We start from the raw sequence: 19839 nt of genomic DNA, 5'->3' as shown, positions 1-19839 counted from the left end.
TGCTTTCATTGACAGGATTTCTTCAATCACAGTTTAGAGAGTTGTGTTGGAGCAGTAAAGAGGAATTGGGGTTAAAAGACAAGTTAAATATTAACTCATCTTCTATTCACCTGTCAACTCTGATTAAGGAGGGTGAAACAGAGTGTCCTAGATAGTGAGCTGCAGAGAAAAGGTAAAGAGCAAGAGGGCATTTGGAAGACCTAAAAAGATCTTTTCTTTTTTTAAAAAAATTCATTTCAGGGCCAAAGCTATTGCTTTGTGACAGAGGCTCCCAGGGTTCCTTACTGGTGCACATTCTCAACGTCTGGATACTATACCTGTGTTCTGTGAGTTTTACAGATGGCTGAGCATCGGAGTTGGCTTCTAGTGAGCTTATTTTTCACCAAGGTTCTTTTCTTGGAGGCTGCAAAAATACTGACTATAGGTGCAATGGGTGAGTGCCTGATGGGAATGCAGAGTCTTGTAGGACCAGGATATTTGGGAGGGGAGGACATGTCTAAAAACGGCATGTAGTGGATCATCTATGCACGAGATTTTATAGGTAGGCTTAGATCAGATCTGAGGAAAATCATATGGAGTGTGCAATGTGGTGCTTATTAGGGACTGTACAAGAGGGTGGGGGTAAATATTGGATTGAAATAGCATCCGATGTAGAAACAGCCGAATTAGATTGGTCAGTGTATTGTAAAGAAGACAAGAAAGGCTTCTCTACTGGGACTTAGGTTGTGAATAGATGGGAGGCATATTAGTCATAGTGATCAGTCTGTTCTTCCAAAACATGGAGAAGTGAGAATTTCCAGATTCTTTTTATTGCGGGGGGAGGCTAACATATTTGATTTCAAAAGAAGTTCTCTTTCATCTGTATATGCACCCAGTCACTGAAGTTTGCATACCATCAGGCCACCATATTATTCAAGGAAGTGTTATGCTACTCTTAACAGCAGAAATATTCTGGCTCTATTGTTTGTATGGGGGCTCATGATAATTTGTAGGACTCAGGGACATGATCACCAATAAAAGTAACGTTTGGATAAGGGAAAGTACATATTAGTACTAAGTACAACAGTATACTTTAAACCCACATACTCAAACTTATGGGATACTATGAAAGTAGTCCTAAGAGGAAAGTTCATAGCACTAAGTGCCCACTTAGAGAAAACAGAGAAAGCCCATATTGGAGACTTAAAAGCCCACCTGAAAGCTCTAGAAAAAAAAAGAAGCAGACTCAACTAGGAGGAGTAGAAGACTGGAAACAATCAAACTGAGGGCTGAAATCAACAAAATAGAAACACAGAAAACAATCCAAAGAATCAATGAAACAACAAGCTGGTTCCTGGAGAAAATCAACAAGATTGATAAACCCCTATCCAAACTAATCAAACGGCAGAGAGAGAATAGGCAAATTAATAAGATCAGAAATGAAAAGGGGGACATAACCACAGACACAGAGGAAATTCAGAGAATCATTAGATCTTACTACAAAAGCCTGTACGCCACAAAACTGGAAAATGTAAAAGAAATGGACACTTTTTTAGATAAATACCATATACCAAAGTTAAAACAGGACCAGGTGAACAGTCTAAATAGACCTGTTAGTCGCGAAGAATTAGAAGAGGTTATCAAAAACCTCCCTACCAAAAAAAGCCCAGGACCAGATGGTTTCAATGCAGAATTCTACCAGAACTTCCAAGAAGACCTAATACCTATACTCCTTAATGTATTTCAAAATATAGAAACAGAAGAGGCATTGCCAAATTCCTTTTATGAAGCTACAGTTACTCCGATACCAAAACAACACAAAGGGTTTTTGTGTCTTTACACTTACTTTTGGATTTCTTCATGTCAGTCATTTATGACAATCAGGAATCTTTTCATTATTCTCTACAAAAATGAAGTTATGTTTTTTTCTAGGTGTAAGCCATTATAGATTGATGAACCGTGTGTCACTAATTCTTCAAGACCATGGCCATAATGTGACCAGTCTGTTTTATGAAAAGATGTCCATCCCAGGTACTTTTAAAATCAATCTTTATATTAAATTACTTTAAGTAGTAAATACTAACTTTTGATAAAAGTTGTATATTTGGTACTAATTAAATATAAATCTAAGTTAGGGACCTCATCCTATCTGCCCTGCCTGCTTTTTTAACTAACCACCACAACAAAGAAGAAATGGCCTACTACACAGTTTAAAGAGTGTCTGGTCAGTCAGAACACGTATATAAGCATGTCCTGGTGTGATTCTTTGTAGCAAATCACTGAGGATCCCTGATGTTATCGAATTGGTCCCACAAAAACAGAAATACCATCTAACTTGAGACAATCGCCTAGTAAAATGTGGGCTAGACAGGTATTGATATGTTGTTCAGTTGTTATAGTACTTGCCGAGTGTATACAAAGTCCTATATTTGATCACAAGGACCACACATACAAAAAAATATGTGGCACACACTTATTATCACAGAACTCAGAAAGTAGAGAAAGGAGGAACAGAAATCAATATGATTATTTACCATTAAGGAGTTTTGAAGCCCGCTTGGGATACATGAGAACCTTTCTCTAGATGATAGATAGATAGATAGATAGATAGATAGATAGATAGACAGATAGATGACTGATACATATATAGTTGATAGATAAATAGATAGATGACAGAGAGACAGCCTAACAGATGGATCGACAGACACAAAGACAAATTGACAGAAAAGTGGATGGATAGATAGATAGATAGATGATAGATAGATATAAAGAAATAGATGGATTTACAGTTAGTGTTGAAACATGGCCAAAAGAATAAAGCATAGTGAAAAATGACTTGGGCAACTTTGAGAGAGGCAAGGGGGCTTTACCTCAAGTGCATTTTGTTCTCTGGATTTTGGTTGGATATGATTTCCTGCCTCCTGTGATAAACATTTAATAGGACATGGTTATTCTTGATGGATATCAGCACAGAGCTATAGAACACAATAAGCTGAAAGGATAACTTAGTGCTGTCCTCAGTGTGCCCTGATCAGGATATGGTCTTCTGTCTTGATTCTGTGCTTAATCAGATATAATCTACAGTACATTCTTAAATTGCTCTATCCTGAGAAAATTCTGGGAAAGGGCTGCTCTGTTAATATTTCATAAGTGCTTACTGGCATTTATTTACCAACCTTAAACTGAAACGTCTTACTGAAACATTTAAACATTAATTTTTTTCTCTAGATCACTTTCCTTCTGTGATTATTCAGCCTGATAAACCACATGACAGACATCTTGAAGAAGTAATGGTTTCTAGGAATCACATAAATTGAAAGTATTTGATAGTACTAGGGAGGAGGGTTTAATTTTTTTATTGAGCTCTACATTTTTCTATTCTTTCCTCTCTACCATTTCACTCCTCTTCAACCTTCTCCCAAGGTTCTCATGCTCCCAATTTACCCAGGAGATTTTGTCTTTTTCTATTTCACATGTAGATTAGCTCTCTGAATGTCGCTCTTAGTGTCCTCATGGAGGGTTTAATGTTTTAAGTTTATAGTTCTGTGCCATTCTATAACAAGCTTCCTTACACTCAGATCAGTCTGTAAGACCTGTGCTTTTAAGACCTAGAAGAATGAGGTGACTACAGTCTAATGTTATAAAAAATGCTGTACTTCAGTTTTTGTGTACTTTTATACACAAATGTAGGGATGAAAGCAGTGATCCAAGGAATGTCATCTGACTACAGAAAAACAGGATCAGAAAAACTATGTAAGAGAGTAGTTTTGTATTGTGTCACATGATGTAGGAACAATGAAAAGGAAGTTCAGATCCTGTAGTCCCTCATAAAATAATAACAATTATTGAAACTCTCCAGTTAGGTTCATGTGAGGATTCTGTTTTTGGCCTAGGTCTCTTAACTTGAAATTCTTATCAAGAATATGAGAGGATGGATTGAGCTTTTTTTTTTCTGGTAAAATGAGAGATATAACTCGAAATTTCAGGAGTCAAATGTGAATAGTGGAATCAGAGTATTCATTACACATAAGTGCTTAGATGACCAGTGAAAGCATGGTAGATTCTTTCTTAATTCCTTCCTTCCTTCCTTCCTTCCTTCCTTCCTTCTTTCCTTCTTTCTTTCTTTCTTTCTTTCTCTTTCTTTTTTCCTTCTTCCTTCCTTCCTTCATTTCTTCCTTCCTTCCATCCTTCCTACCTTCTGTTTTTTCTCTTTTGATTTAGCATTATGATTTGAGGTAGAACTTTTGAATCTCTTTGTGTGGGTGATATTTTTATTATGCTTTAACAAAACGTTTGCTTGAAAATCAGAGTACAGACAGAGATCGACATTGAGGTCAGGCAATGGTTGCTTGCACCTTTAGTCCAGCACTTGGGAGACACAGGCAGATTGATCTTTGTGAGTTCAAGTCCTCCTTGGAATACATGAGAGTGAATCTGTCTAAAAGAAAAACAGAGTTCACACAAAGATGATCCCAGCACTAGGGAGGTGGATACAGGACTGATATGGTTGAGCAGAGAGAGGAATATAAGGCTGGAGAAGAGAGGAGTTCAGGCAGTGTGAGGATTCCTAGAGGCAGATGCAGACTGAGATGCAGTCAGAGGATTCGTAGGGACAGGATCACCCTTTAGTCTGAGCATTGATAGTGGTAAGAGCTCCAGTGGCTGCCGCTCTCCTTTTCTGACCCTTCAGCTTTCAGCTCCTAATATCTCACTTTGGGTTATTGTTATTAAGACCAATTAGAATTCGTGCTGCATCTTTATAATCTAAGCACATATTTATAATCTAAGTGCTAGTAAGCCTAAAGAAGCAAGATTTTGGGTTGAAAACCAATTAGGTCATTAAATATGGCCTTGCCACAAAAAAAAAGCAGAGCAAAATAAACAAAAAAACAAACAAAAAACAAGGGACAAACATGAAAGGAACAGCAATGAAAAACAAACAGGCAAATGGACACAGTGTATGTTTCATTTTAATTTCCCTATGGAATGCAGGGACTCTATAATCAAACTGACTTGTAGTTTACTACAAGCCTGACTCACTATAATGACAAGGTCAGTGAACCATTTCAGACTATTTTTTTATGCTTTGCCAAGAGTAATGTGAAAAATAGTAGCTGTGTCTTTAAATAAAATCTGTTGCTGGAAATTTTCATTACTGCAGACTGGATAAAAGTTCTAGACCTGGGTGCTGGTGGTGCACACCTTTAATTCCAGCACTCAGGAGGCAGACACAGGTGGATCTCTGTGAATTCAAGTTTAGCCTGTTCTACAGAGTGAGTTACAGGACAGGTTCCAAAGCAGCAGAGATACCTTGTCTAGAAAAACAAACACTAAAAAACAAAAAAATAGAAGTTCTCAAAATACTGTAAAATCTTAATAAGTATTATTTGATTGCAGAACTGAATGATTAAAAGTAGAACAAACCACTGAAGATCAAAAGACAGTTTCCACAAAGATGTGAAACTGAGTCAATTCTTTAATCACTGTAATAATGTGTGGTATATTGTGATAGGTTTAAATATTACTCAATTGGTGTTTTCCTAGATTTAAAAAAGGAGAATATGTCATATGAGATTATAAACTGGAGTCTACCTGAAGATCAAGAAAAGGAATTTGATAATAGAATTTCTCTACTTTTGGAAGAATTATTTATTGACAGGTAATTTGTTTCATTTCTTGGAACCAAAGTATTACGAATCCAGTCTTAAACGTGGGTAGATGATAGTTGCACAATGCTTTGAGTGAATTTAAGAGAAAAGATGAGTGGGTGAATTAATTGGTATAGGGATGGATTGTGTTTGAGTGGTGCATGGTAGATGACTGACAGCTAGATCAACGATGGGATATTCTCTAGAAAGTGGAAGACGTGCCTTTTAGACCTTTTTTTTCTGCATCTTACTTGTCATCTGCTCATGTCCTCTCAATGAAGCCTGTACAGCCACTGCAACCTCTTTAATCAGGGACAGAGGAGACACCTTTTCCATGAACTTTGTCACCTTCCTACATACAATCCCTAATGGAGGACACTCCATTGCGTGTGCATACATCCTCTGTCATGCCTTGGTCCTTTCCTGTTAAACTTGTTTAAAAGCTTTCCTTTTCCTTCCTTTTACTGAAAACAAATTTTTCCTTCATAGTATATCCTGATTACTGTGTGCCTTCCATTTACTCCTCCTAATATCTTTCCCCTCTCCTCCCACCCTCATCTACTCCCTTTATATCATTCATTAGAAAAGAAATAGGCTTCTAAGGGATAATAATGACAAAATATAAAAATATAGTAACATAAAACAAAAATATCATATTCTAGTTGGATAAGAAAAAAAAGGAAAAGAGCCCAAGAGAAGGCACAAGAATCAAAGACCCACACTTTTGTACACTCAGAAATCCCATAAAAACACTAAACTGGAAGCATATATACGTGTGTGTGTGTGTTTACATCCCCCACAGGAGTTAACTCAAAGTCCACTGCAGATCATTTTAAACATCTAAAGGAAAAGGGCCTCTAATAATCTCATATGAAGGTGTTCCCTTAAAGGTACCATCACCTCTATACCACAACATTGAACAACATCTCTCTGACAGAGGAACCCTTGAAGGCAAACCTCAGTTGTTGTGACTTGAAGTTGAGTCGAGAATGAGCAAAGACAGGAGTGTGCCACTGGGTTCTCATCTTGTAGATCTTTTGATGTATGATTTGGAGCACGAATTCTAATGGTCTTAATAAATAAATCTCTGAGTCAGATATTAGGGGGAGAATCCTGAAGGTTCAGAAAACAGTGCAGCCAGACACAAGGATACTTTTACCACTATCAATGCTCAGACCGAAGGGGCGATCCTGTTGTCAGAAAGCATCTCCAGACTCCATCCATCTCTACCAAAACTCAGACTGCTTCCAGCTTGTGTCCTCCTGCCTTATATTCCTCTCTTCCCAGTCATATCACTCCTGTCTCCATCTTCCTAATGCTGAGATTAAAGATGTGTAACTCCCAAATACCAGGATTAAAGGTGTTTACCACCACTGCCTGGCCTCTAGTGGCTTAGTTCTTCACTCTGATATTCAGGCAAGCTTCAATTTTAAAACACAAACAAAGGACCACTAAATAGGATGACATCACCCGCTTGTGCATCTTACCAGGTTGCTTATCTGGTAAGCATTGATGTGAAAGAGGATGACTCATGTTTAGTACAATCGTCAGTGGAAGTTGGAGTCAGTAAGAGTCATGTATTCTGATAATAATCTTCCAATCATACATTGTTTTCCATTAGAATTTTAAATGAGCATATAAAATAGGTCTTGTTATGGATTTTAAAGAATATGTGTCACTATACTTTGTTCTAATTTGCCCCCTTCCTTCAACACACTCTTCCATGACTCCTAATCACTTCTGATGCCTTTATTTTTAAGTGCTTTCATGGCCTGTTTTCTAATTTCATCACCAAAAAAGGAAAATGCACACACACACACACACACACACACACACACACACACACCACATTGCAAACACACACACACAGTTAAGTTTAGGTATCACATAAAACAGAAAAAAGATCAGTAGCTTTTAGAGTATAGGCTTACATTTACCTAGTTGTGGAACACTTTCATTGAGTGATTACAGATGCTAAAAAGAAATCCCACACTAAGAATTGAGTATAATGAAAGGTCATCTACTCAGGGTGGACTCACAGATCATAGTCCTGTTCTTTAAAGGGGAACAGCAACTGATCCCACAGCTAGAAGAGAAGGGGTTGGTGGGCTTTACATAATGGGCAGGTAACTTACAGGCTACCGGCTGTAGGAATTCCTACAGAAATTGAGTTTATCATTTTTCCAAACTGTATGGAATATCTTCCTAAAATATTTTCTATTATTTTTTTTGCAGGTTCAATCATCACACTCTTATCAAGATACATAAATACTTTGCAGACGTATGCAGTCTCATATTAAGCAGAAAGGACATCATGGACTACTTAAAGTATAAGAATTTTGACCTAGTATTTTTGGATGCAGCAGATTCTTGTTTTTTCTTGATTGCTGAGATACTTGAAAAACCATTTGTGGCCTTTCTTCCCACGCAATTTAGCCTTCTGGACTTTGGACTCCCTAGCCCCTTGTCTTATGTTCCAGTGTATGGTTCAAGACTAATTGACCAGATGGACTTCTGGGGCCGAGTAAAGAACTTCCTGATGTTCTTTGATTTCTTCCTGAAACAAAGACAAATACTTTCTCAATATGATGCCACCATACAGGAACATTTTTCAGAAGGCTCTCGGCCAGTTTTGTCTGACCTTCTGCTGAAAGCAGAGCTGTGGTTCGTCAACTCTGACTTTGCCTTTGAATTTGCTCGTCCCCTGCTTCCCAACACAGTCTATGTGGGAGGCTTAATGGACAAACCTGCCAGGCCAATACCTCAAGTAAGTGAAATCTCAGTCCTCAATTTATCTTTAATTCAAAGGCTGACAGTGCTTAAGTGGTGTCTTAGTTAGGGTTTCTGTTGCTGTGAGGAGACACCATGACCAAAGCGACTACCTAAAGGAAAATATTTAATTTCGGTCTCTTACAATTTTAGTTTAGTCTATTATCATCATGGCAGGAAACATGGTGACATGCAGGCAGGTGCTGAGGAAGGAGCTGATAGTCCTACATCTTGATCAACAGGCAACAGGAATTCAACTGGGACAATGGGTATAGCTTTAGCTTAGAAGATTTCAAAGTCCACTCTGCAGTGACACATGTCCTCCAAGTAGGCAACACTTAGTCCAACAGGGCTGTAACTCCTAATAGTGCCACTGCCATGGGGGACATTTTCTTGTTAATCGTCATAGGTGGAAAATGTAAAGGGCAGGCATGTTCTGGAAGAAAGTGCTCTAAAGCAAAGTCGGCACTCTGAGAGTCCATTTTAGGGTTGTGAAGGATGGTGTTAGAACATCCCATGGTATGGTTGAAGACTTGACTGTGTGGTAAAAAGATTGAGTTTCGTTTTTATCTCTCTGTGTTCCTGCCTTTGGTGCAATAAGTCCTTTAGTTAGTATTGGTATTTCCTATTGAATTTAGAGCTATACATGTTAAAAATGCAGTGCATATCCATACATATAATATTTTTTTTTTTGGTTTTTCGAGACAGGGTTTCTCTGTGGCTTTGGAGCCTGTCGTGGAACTAGCTCTGTAGACCATGCTGGTTTCGAACTCAAAGAGATCCACCTGCCTCTGCCTCCCGAGTGCTGGGATTAAAGGCGTGCGCCACCATCGCCCGGCACATATAGTATTTGTTGAGAAGGCAGGCTCTTCATAATGAAACATATAACACTTTTAGAGAGCATATACCTAGACAGAACTTAGCAGTATAGGGAAGAAGAACTGATCCTGCTATGTAGTTTCCTAGCTTGTTGAGCCCTTTCACCCCATCCAGCTACTGCAAACTATCAAAGCTGCACGTAATTTGCATGTTCAGTGCAGACTCAGAGTCACTACAGCTGAAAATTTAGAAGTACAGAGAGCTAAGGATGTTTGATTGTTTGTTACTTGTCACTGTGGGGTCCCCTGTCCCATGCTTGGAGGAATGACCTCCTTTGATTTTATGCAGTGGGGGCCAAAATGCTGAGGTGATGAAAGTAATGTTTTTCCTACTTTCAGATCAAAGCAGAGAAGGTATGGAATTGTTTTCTGGTTTCCATGGTTACCAGATTGCCTACCCTTTCTTGCAGTGGGTGAGAAAAAGTGTTTGGGGAGTGTTCAGTAAGGAATATTTATATTATTTCTAGAAGGAGAAGGAGATTTCTTATATGGGATTTGGAAAAAAATCTCCAGAAAACCCAAGTTTGTGGGATGTAGATGTGACTGACAAGAGACCTCACCTTCTAGACAGGTGACTCAGATATTGGCACAGAGAGATGATAGAATTGATAAGGAGAAGAGTGGGAAGAAATATTTTGAAGTAATACCCGACAAAACAGTCTGGAATCTACTCTGAGGGATGTTCAACCACATGTTTCTTAAAGAAACAAAATACTCTATGGTGGTTTTCATTATAAGGAAAAGAAGACTCCATATCAAAACATTCACAGAGGATTAAAACCTATATATAGGTATTTGAAATTTTGTTTAGCAAACTTAAACACTAACAAATATCATTTCAAATTTGTCAAACAGTTTTTTTAGAATGAAATATGTCATATGTGCACAAGTATGATATAAAAATAAGAACAAAATATTTGGAATTTAAATAAGAAATAGATTTATACTGAAGGCTGCAATTCAACAACAGTTTTGTAATGAGAGGATTATTCATATTAATTATAACCTTAATAACACCATAGGTTATGTAGAACTATTAGAAGTATATAGAGAATTTTTAAAATTTATTCTTTAGGTCATTTTATTTGCGTGAGTGTTTGCATGCATGTAAGTTTATATGCTACTTGCATGGCATGTCTGGCCTCAGAAGAGGGCAGAAGAGAGCACTGGATGTCCTGGAGATAGAGTTGCAGGTGGTTGTGATCAAAGTGTGGGAACTGAACTCTGGTCCTCTGGAGGGACAGCCAATTCTCTTAGCTGCTGAACCAACTTTCCAACAAGAACAGAGCATATGTTCTCTAATGCACAGTACAAATTCCTTGGTTCATGCCTTGGATGACAACACAAAAGCAACCTCAGTAACTTTCAAAATCATGAATTAATGCAAATATCTCTTATCACAGTGGGATGAGATAGAAACCAACAGTACATAATACGAGACAACACAGGATAGTAGAACCACTGAGACTAAGTGAAAAATCAAGAGGAACATTTAGAAAAGTTATATATCAAGGAAAATGATACAAAACACAATGTAAAAATGTAGAATAATAAAAACAAGACTTAAGATATAATTTATAGCAGTTATTATCTTTGTTAATACACACAAGGTGCATGTAGCTGATAACTTACACTTCTTTATAAGGCACAGGTAACAAAGGGAAGACTAAACAGGATGCTCGTGGAAAGAAGAGGCTTGAAAAAATCACAGTGTACATGATTGAAACAATAAACAGAAAAATTAGAATCAGTAATATCAAAAGAGCAGATTGGTGACAAACCATTGGAGTCATTGAGAAAAAAATAACAGAGAAGAATAGAATAATTATATTCTAAAGTGGAAAATTATCTGCTATTACATAAAACAATAAAGATTATGAAGAAATTATTCAAACATATCATCAATTTAGTTATCCTACATGAATTGACAAATTCCTATGCATGTCTGTGAACACAACTGACTCAAAACAGAGAATCTGAAATTGATGTGATTAAATTAGAATAAAATACGAAGATCTTTCATTAAGCATGTCTGATATAACATGGATTAATTGGTGAGCTAAGCGAAACACGTAAGAATTGATACCAGTTCCTCTATAAGTGTTTGTGTCAGTTACACAGGAAAGGCAACTTCTCAACCCATTCTATGAATCTATCCTTACCCTGTAGCCAAAGCTACAAAAGAACACCAGAGTAGATAACATTATGTAACACGGAAAGTGAAGAAATTTTGTATACTATATTTCTAGCATGATTATAAAAGAATACAAATGGTGTCCAAAGGAGTTGTGAGGGGCCTCAAGTTACTAAACAAAGAAAATGCCCTGAACAATCAGTTTATCTTGAAGTTATACTTTAAGCAGTAGAAATAGTTTACTCAAATAAAATCTTGTTTATATGCTTGGCAGTGGTTGCACACACATTTAATCCCAGCACTCAGGAAGCAGAGGCAGACAGATCTCTGTGAGTTTGAGGCCAGCTTGGTCTACAAGAGCTAGTTGCGCGACAGGCCCCAAAGCTACAGAGAAACCCGTCTCGAAAAACAAAACAAAAAAAAATCTTGTTCTTATATTTGCTTGGAAGAGAAATTCATAACAGTCCAATGGTGAAGAGCTGATTGCTAATCAATGCAGTCAGAACACAGCTGTACAGGCTCAACGAGAGGAATCCTATCAAACAAAACACAAGCAACTAAAGCATGGGCTTATTCAACACCTGACCTGGTTTCGTGTCACAGCTGCCTTGGCGTTCACAAACCACTTCTTCCGACTTCTCTCCTTTCTGCTTTATCTAGGACTTGGAGGATTTTATCACTACATTTGGAGACTCAGGTTTTGTCCTTGTGTCCCTGGGCTCTGTAGCATCCTTGTATCAGACCAAGGAACTTATTAAGGAGATGAACAGTGCCTTTGCTCGCCTCCCTCAAGGAGTGCTGTGGACATGTAAGGATGATCAATGGCCCGAAGATGTCAGAATGGCCCCAAATGTCAAAATCATGGATTGGCTTCCCCAGGTTGACCTTCTGGGTAAGCACCTCCTAGACCTGTTACCATTTATGTGTGTTTGGGACTGCATAGATAACCGATGCCTGAGAACTTGACTTGCAAAGTAAAGTCTGTTGATATGTAAAGATAGATCTTCAGCAGGCAGGCAAAAGCAGCTAGAGCTCTTGCGGAAATTAGTCTGTACTCTCGACTGAATAGCAGCAAGTTCCTTATCCTTCCCTACTTCCAAGTCCCTAAACAGACAGGCAGCCTTGAATTATCAGTATTTAAGATTGATCCCTCCAACACAATCTGAACACCATGTGAACTATAGCTGCTCCTTGGGGCAGTTCCCACTATTCTGCTACTATTATCACAATGATGTGAGAACTGCTTCACATTTTTGGAGACACACATATGAATGTAAGCATGCAGATACATCTTGGTTGTCTGGAAAGGGCTGAAAACCCAGACACTTACAAAATTAATATTGGGGTTTTGAGGATGTGGAGGCTGTTTGAGAGCCAACCAGGGTAACCTCACAGTAAGATAAGGAAACACGGATTTCTTGAGCAAAGGGAAATTCCGTTAGCCACCTCCCTAAAATCATTTGTTTCTTGGTGACATCTGTAGACCCATCACTTCCACACTCAATGGCTCAGTCAAAGTTTTATAAATAAAACACTCAAATTTTGTCACTCAAAATAAGATGGGAAATTTTGCACATAGATCTCTGTTCAGGGAAATCACAGCCTATACAATAGGGAAAACATTTGTTTTTCAGGAAACATGGGTAGATTTTGTGTGAGGTATAGTTCTTTATTATCATAAGAAATGTTCGGTTGCTTAATATGGAGCACCAGACAATATCTGTAAACACAGAATCTTTTGCTATACCATCCTCTTTAGTAAACTTCTATTTAAAAAGATGGGAGCTGGGTAGTGGTGGCCCACGCCTTTAATCCCAGCACTCAGGAGGCAGAGGCAGGTGTATCTCTGTGAGTTCGAGACCAGCCTGGTCTACAAGAGCTAGTTCCAGGACAGGCTCCAAAACCGCAGAGAAACCCTGTCTCAAAAAACCAAATAAATAAATAAATAAATAAAATAAAAAAATAAAAAAGATGGGAAATACACAGAATACAAGATTCATAAGAAAGCAGATGTGGATAGCCAGTAAAGGTTGAGGTTAGAAAAGTAAAAAAGACGTATCTATGGAGAAGGTGAGGATGAACAGAAAAACAGAGAACCAGGCCTGGATCGCCATTCTACATATATTCTTCCTTGTCTAGGTCCTTGATAGTTTTAGATTGAAGTAGGCATCTCTCTGCCTAGGGAAGACTAGATTTTATATCGTAAAACACTGAAAATTTCAAAGGAAAAAATCAGTAATACCATTCTCTACAACACACTGGTATTCCTTGGGTCTGATGCTTTACCTGGTATCTGAAACTTTCATAGTGAAATATTGGACCATTTTTGTATTTTGCAACAGCTCATCCTAATATTCGACTCTTTGTCACCCACGGTGGAATGAATAGCATCATGGAGGCCATCCAGCATGGAGTCCCAATGGTGGGGATTCCTTTCTTTGCAGACCAACCTGAAAACATGGTCCTTATGGAAGCCAAGAAAATTGGTGTTACTGTTCATGTAGACACACTCAAGGCAGAGACATTTGCACTTACACTGAAGGAAGTCATAGAAAACAAGAGGTATGCAGCTCTCTGGGGTTGGGGTTGCTTACATTGAATGCAGACCTGACACTAAAGGATCCGTATAGTCTGTTTATCAATAACACTAGAATTTTGTAGAACATGGAAAAATACATGTGTGATACTTGAAGTTCTGGTTTCCCTTTGCTCTTAATCCTAATTTTAATTGAGATGTTGAGAATACATTTGTACTTGGTGTGGTATGATGTTTTCTTCCACACACATTATCTTTATGACCTCTTATATTTTGGTTACCTGTCACTGAATTCCAGTTGAGGCAGGAGAGAACCTTTGTATGTTCTTAAGATGACTGATCTCCTGACTCAGCATATACATATAGAATTCCAGTTGAATCAGAAGAGTACTGTTTTAGTTACTCTCCTATTGCCGTGAGGAGGAACCATGACCAAGGTTGTTGGCAGTGGCTACTTGTTTCTTTCCTGGCTGCTCAAAACCGAAATAATCACACTAACATATATTAATTAAACCACGGCTTGGCCTATTAGCTTATGCATATTTCTTCCTAACTCTTATTATCTTAAATCAACCCATCTCTATTAATCTGGGCATCGCTATTTGTTCATGGCTTATCAGTAAACTTCTGTCCTGCATACTGCATCTGTCTTTTGTGGTGGCTACATGACTTTTCTCTGACTCTGCCTACTCTCTCCTTCTCTCTCTCTGTTTGGAATTCCCACCTTGCCCTATCCTGTGCTGCAATAGACCTAAGTAGTTTTCTTCATTAACCAATCATATTCAGTGCACACACTTTGGAATCCCACATCACAAGTTTATGTATAAGATAAAGCATTTAATTGGGCCTTGCTTACAGATCAGGGGGTTAGGCCATGGCTATAATTTTGGCAAATGTGGCCACAGGCATGGCACAGAGGCTGTAGCTGAGAGCCTCCTCTTGATCTGCAGGCCGGAGGCAGAAAGAACAAAACTTGGAACGATGTGGGCCTTTTTAAAGACCTCCAGCAACAAACCTCCTCCAGCAAAAATCACAATTCTTAATCCTAACTAAACAGTGTATCAACTGGAGCAAACATTCAGATATCTGGTAATGGGGGCCATTGTTCACTCAAACCATGACAAGGACCTTCTCTAGCCCTTACTGCGGTGATCTCCCCTCCTCAGGGTCTTTGTGTTGACCTCCCAGGACAGTCTCTCCAATGGTGTCCTCCTAGGAGACCATGTACTTGGCTGTTATGTTTCTGTTACTGTGCTCAGTCATCATACACTACTCTCTCTTTGACCCTTTAATAGATTGTAATATCTCAGTCACGTGTGTCATTACTGTCTGCCCCACACTAGCACATAGAAAGCCTGCATCACGAGGAAGCACTGACTATCTGTTTCCACTCTGCTCCTAGAGCCAAGGGCAGGCCTGTCATAAAGGAAATTTTCACAAATGTAAAGTAAAGTAGACAGGAACAGAGACAAGAACAGTTGACCCAATATCACTTGCCCAACTTCACAACGATTTCACAAAAACCAGGACTGCACACTCATGTTTCAATGTCTTATTCATATAATCAAATATATATCCTATTGATATGTTAAAATACATTTAATGTGAACAGTATTTCAGTATCATAGCTGCAATCCTTATAAACTTAGTTATTTTTTTTAAATTGCCCTTCAAAGTTTAATTATGATCCTTCTAAGGTTTTATCTTTTTGCTTCTTGTTGTGCCTTTAATGGGGACTCAGATAGACAGTGTTAAGTGTCTGCTAACAATTTTGTTTGAAGCTGGCTATAGACTAGAAAAAAATGTGTGTGTGTGTTTATGTTATAAGGTCTGAAGGACTGGCATAGCACATTGGTAACACATTCTCTCTGTGTCTGTCCATAGGTACAAGACGGCAGCAATGACTGCCAGGGCCATCAGGCGCTCCCACCCCCTCACACCTTCCCAGCGTCTGGTGGGCTGGATTGACCACATCCTACAAACAGGGGGAGGCGCACATCTAAAGCCCCATGGCTTTCAGCAGCCATGGCATGTGCAGCACCTGCTGGATGTCCTGTTGTTCCTGCTGGGGCTCACTCTGGCCACCTTGTGGCTGTTGAAGAAAGTGCTGGGCTTGTTGCTCAAGCCCCTGTGTGTGGCTAGGAAGGAAAAGAAGGCATAAAGTTAAGTTTGACCTGGGGAGGATGTTGTGAGCTCTGGCTCTTTAAGGGCTTCCCAGTTCCCTAGCACAAGGAACTCCCAGGGTTCTCCTCTTTCCCTCTTCCTGCAGGTGGACCTCCAGTTGTCCTCACTATTTTCTGTCTTTTTCATAAGCCTCATACAGTACATTGACAGACTGGCGACTCCTCATTCCCTGGCTCCCCTTGCTCTAGTACAATCCTTCTTTTCCCCGCCGTTTCTCCTCTTCCGTCCTTTCTGCCATTCACAGTGCTGTGAGAGTTTCATCATCTCTGTGACTTCTAGTCTCTGAATCTTACTTCTCCAATCACTTGAGATAAAAACCCCACACTTAACAAATTCTATTTACTCTTTTATTTTTTTTTTGTAATTTATAATCTCTCTTTAGAGATCAGATGCCTAGAGTGCTGTTACCCTGTTTGGTTGGATCAGCCACTCCCAGGATGTAATAAGAACCAGTTTGCCTGAAAATGACAACATACAAATGAAGTAAATACATTTTTCCTGGATAATGAATAAAATAACAAATAAAGTTAACAGAAAGTTGAAGGGTTGTGAGAAATCATTTTTTGATATGACTGGTATGAAAATTTACATAAGGAAAGAAAAAAAGCTACAGTCTGTCCAATTATTGGAGTAACAGTTATATGTAAAATAGAATAAACCTGAGATTTATAAATTGATACAGAATGAACTTCAGTGTTGTTGAGTATGAAGATACAAAATAAAGCGATAAATACGAAATGTCTCATTTTTTCAAGATGGTAGGAGTTAAGGGACAACAAAAAATGTGTGAACTTTCTTCCATAAAATATTATCCTCAAAACAAATATACATGGGAAAATCAGGTGAGGGATCATGTGCAATGTGTGGATGAAGAGCCCCTGTTACGGTTCACACTACACACAGGGATTTGCAAGTGAGCTAGCATTCTATATACAAAATACATTAACTCTTAAGATTCTACCTTATACCTGTCATAATGGCCAATTCAAAATCACTGATGACAGCTTGTGCTAGAGACGATTTGGGGTAAAGGGAAAAGTCCTACATTCCTGGTAGGAGTGCAAATTTGTACAGTTACATTGGTAATTAGTATGGTGATTTCTCAGAAAATTAGAAACAATCTACCTCAAGACCCAGCAAATACCACTGTTGGGTATGTACCCAAAGAATGCTCAATCATACCACAAGGACATGTGCTCTAGTACGTTCACAGGAGCATTACTCATAATACCCGAAAACAACCTACATGTCTCTCCACCAAAGTCTGGATAAAGAGAATGTAGTACACCTACTCAAGGGAGCACTACTCAGCAGTAAAAACTAATGCCATCTTGAAATTAGCAGGCAAATGGATGGATCTAGAAAAAAAAATCCATACTGAGTGACGTAACCCAGATCCATAAATATGAATATAATATATACTCACTCATAAGTGGCTTTTAGACATAAAATAAAGAAAAGCCAGCCTACAGTCCAAAACCCCAGAAAACCTAGACAACAAAGAGTACCCTTAGAGAGATATGCATGAATTTACAAAGGAAGGGTGAAAAAAGGCAAGTTATCCTGATAAATTGGGAGCGTGGGGGTCACAGAAAAGGGTAGAAGGACAGAAGGAACAAAAGGAGGGGAGTGGAGAAAAATGTATAACACAATATAAACAATAAAATAAAGAAAAACCAAAAAAGTTAAAATATAAAAAATAGCTAAAATCTTAAAAATTAATTATGTAAAGAAATGAATGTATTTACTCTCACCAGCATTTTATAAGTATGAAAAGAAAAAAGTATCTAATACTATGTCAGTTGAGAAAGTATAATTGTAATCATTAAATTATCAGATTATAGAGGAATATAATTGTAAAGGAACTTGCCATTTATTATTGGTATTTCAGTTTTGCAGATTATCATTTGAGAATGCATTATTTTCACTTAGGTTGAGAAAATGTATAAATAAATAATTTGATACATTGAGAGGTTTCACAGACACCTAAAGAAGAATCCAAAATGGATATTTGAGAAGAATAACAAGGTTACCATATGGGCTTATGTTTCAGCTTAAGAGGTGACCGAAAATTCATAATTTATCTTGTAAAGATAAGAAGAACACAACACAGAGGTATAGATACGAAATTTTTATAGTCTCAGCTATCCTGTTATTCCCTAGATCTTACCAATAAAATTATAAAAAGTAAGCAGTAGTCTTTAGCTAGGAAAGAGTAGACCTAGGTAATATTTTCCAGTCTCTAAATACTATTTCCTATGAAAAGGAACCAAGATTCCTTGAAAATGTGAAATTTGAAGAACTTGTTTCCTGCGCAGCAGCCCTGCCCCCCAGTCTGCTGATGTCATTCCACACAGGCCACACCGACTTCCAGACCCCACCATTCTCCTGCCCAGCCTGCTCTGCTCACATATGACACCGAACTGACAAAGCAGTCACCCTAATGGGATCACATCACAAAGTCCCAATAGATAAAAGATCAAGGCAGCATCTCAGCCCACACCTTTTAGGTCTATAGATGTGCTTGTCACTGGAATTACCTGGATGAATCCCAGGATGCATAATTTAAAAGAAAATTATAAAGTTCATCAAAACTCAGGGAAATTAAAGGAAATACAAAGAAACAAAACAACAAAAATAAGAGGAAAGAACTTAAGGAGAACAAACACCTGAGTGATGCCCAATAACAGCCAGGCACAGATGGAGAAGGGACTAGAGGGGCCCCACTCCTCAATGCTGAACTATCAGCTGATGATACATCCCGGGACAGGGGAGTGATTGCCTTCTGTGTCCAGTGGTGACCCCATCAGTCCCCAATATCCAATCCAGTGGTTGCACAGATAACCCTCATTAAACTGAATTAGTCATAAGAGGGGACCCGAGGCCACGGACCTGGGAAAATGACTGAGGGGAGGAGGGAACTGGAGGGAGATAAGGGGATGCTTGAGTAATCAGACTGCACTAAGTAGATGTAGGAGGTTGTTTAATTTAATTGATTTAAAAAACTGCTTAGTGTAAGGAAGTAGCTCTTTGTGGAAGACTGATTTCCATTTTGAATGTTTTGAATATGAATATTTTTTATTGGTTCAACAATTTGATTAACCAACCTTGATTAATTTCGGGGTTGTACAGAGTGCTGTGACAGGGACTTTAGGAGATGCAGAGATGAAGAAGACTCCTCCTGGACCTCTGGGAGCTCCCAGTTCCTCCCATTGTCTTCCATAATTTACAGATCAATTCTGTAAACCAGAGAACCTAGACAAGAAAGAGGACCTTAAGAGGGACATACATGGATCTAATCTACATAGGAAGTAGAAGAAAACAAGGCCTCCTGAGCAAATTGGGAGCTTTCGGATCATTAGAGATGGTAGAATGGGGCTGGGGAGGAAGGAAGAGGAACAGAGAAAAATATATAGCTCAATAAAAACAACAAAGTATTTTTTTAAAGGCAAGGTTTATCTTTCATTGGTGGTGCTTGTTGGTTAAGTGGTCAGTACTTACAGATTAACCTTGCTGGCCTCATAATTTCCCTTGCTCATAGTAAAATGACAAGCTCACGGTACTTTAGGTGGAATGTCCTGTGCTATGCGAAGATGCTCAGACTACTCTGGTATGGAAGTGGGAAGAGCACTGGGTCGCTGTTGTGTTTGCACTTTCTCTTCACTTCTAAGTACCACCTTCCACTTGAAGGACCCCCTGAAGTGCGTCTGA

At 38.6% G+C, this 19839-nt stretch overlaps 2 protein-coding genes across 3 annotated transcripts in view; both read left to right on the top strand.

The window, feature by feature from the left end:
• The window catches only part of LOC121433029 (UDP-glucuronosyltransferase 3A1-like), a 55460-nt gene extending 38792 nt beyond the window's left edge, over positions 1-16668 (top strand). Inside the window, exon 8 of the mRNA XM_041631260.1 lies at positions 16509-16668. The gene's annotated coding sequence lies outside the window, so the exon portion shown is untranslated. The remainder of the gene's footprint in view (positions 1-16508) is intronic.
• LOC121433027 (UDP-glucuronosyltransferase 3A1-like) lies at positions 244-16502 on the top strand. Of its 2 annotated transcripts, XM_041631258.1 has the most exons (7): positions 244-433; positions 1912-2010; positions 5524-5638; positions 7863-8394; positions 12069-12300; positions 13751-13970; positions 15829-16502. In XM_041631258.1, the coding sequence occupies exons 1-7, from the start codon at positions 340-342 to the stop codon at positions 16103-16105; spliced, it is 1569 nt and encodes a 522-aa protein (XP_041487192.1). In that variant the 5' UTR covers positions 244-339; the 3' UTR covers positions 16106-16502. The 2 variants fall into 2 exon arrangements, with proteins under 2 accessions (XP_041487192.1, XP_041487193.1); XM_041631259.1 differs by lacking the exon at positions 1912-2010 and having other exon boundaries at positions 247-433.
• Positions 16669-19839: the final 3171 nt, after the last annotated feature.

The sequence above is a fragment of the Microtus oregoni genome, unplaced genomic scaffold (assembly GCF_018167655.1).
Source record: "Microtus oregoni isolate MIOR12 unplaced genomic scaffold, Mior012 000036F_ref0000092, whole genome shotgun sequence".
Classification (NCBI taxonomy): Eukaryota; Metazoa; Chordata; class Mammalia; order Rodentia; family Cricetidae; genus Microtus; species Microtus oregoni.
This window is presented reverse-complemented; position numbering and strand designations above follow the sequence as displayed.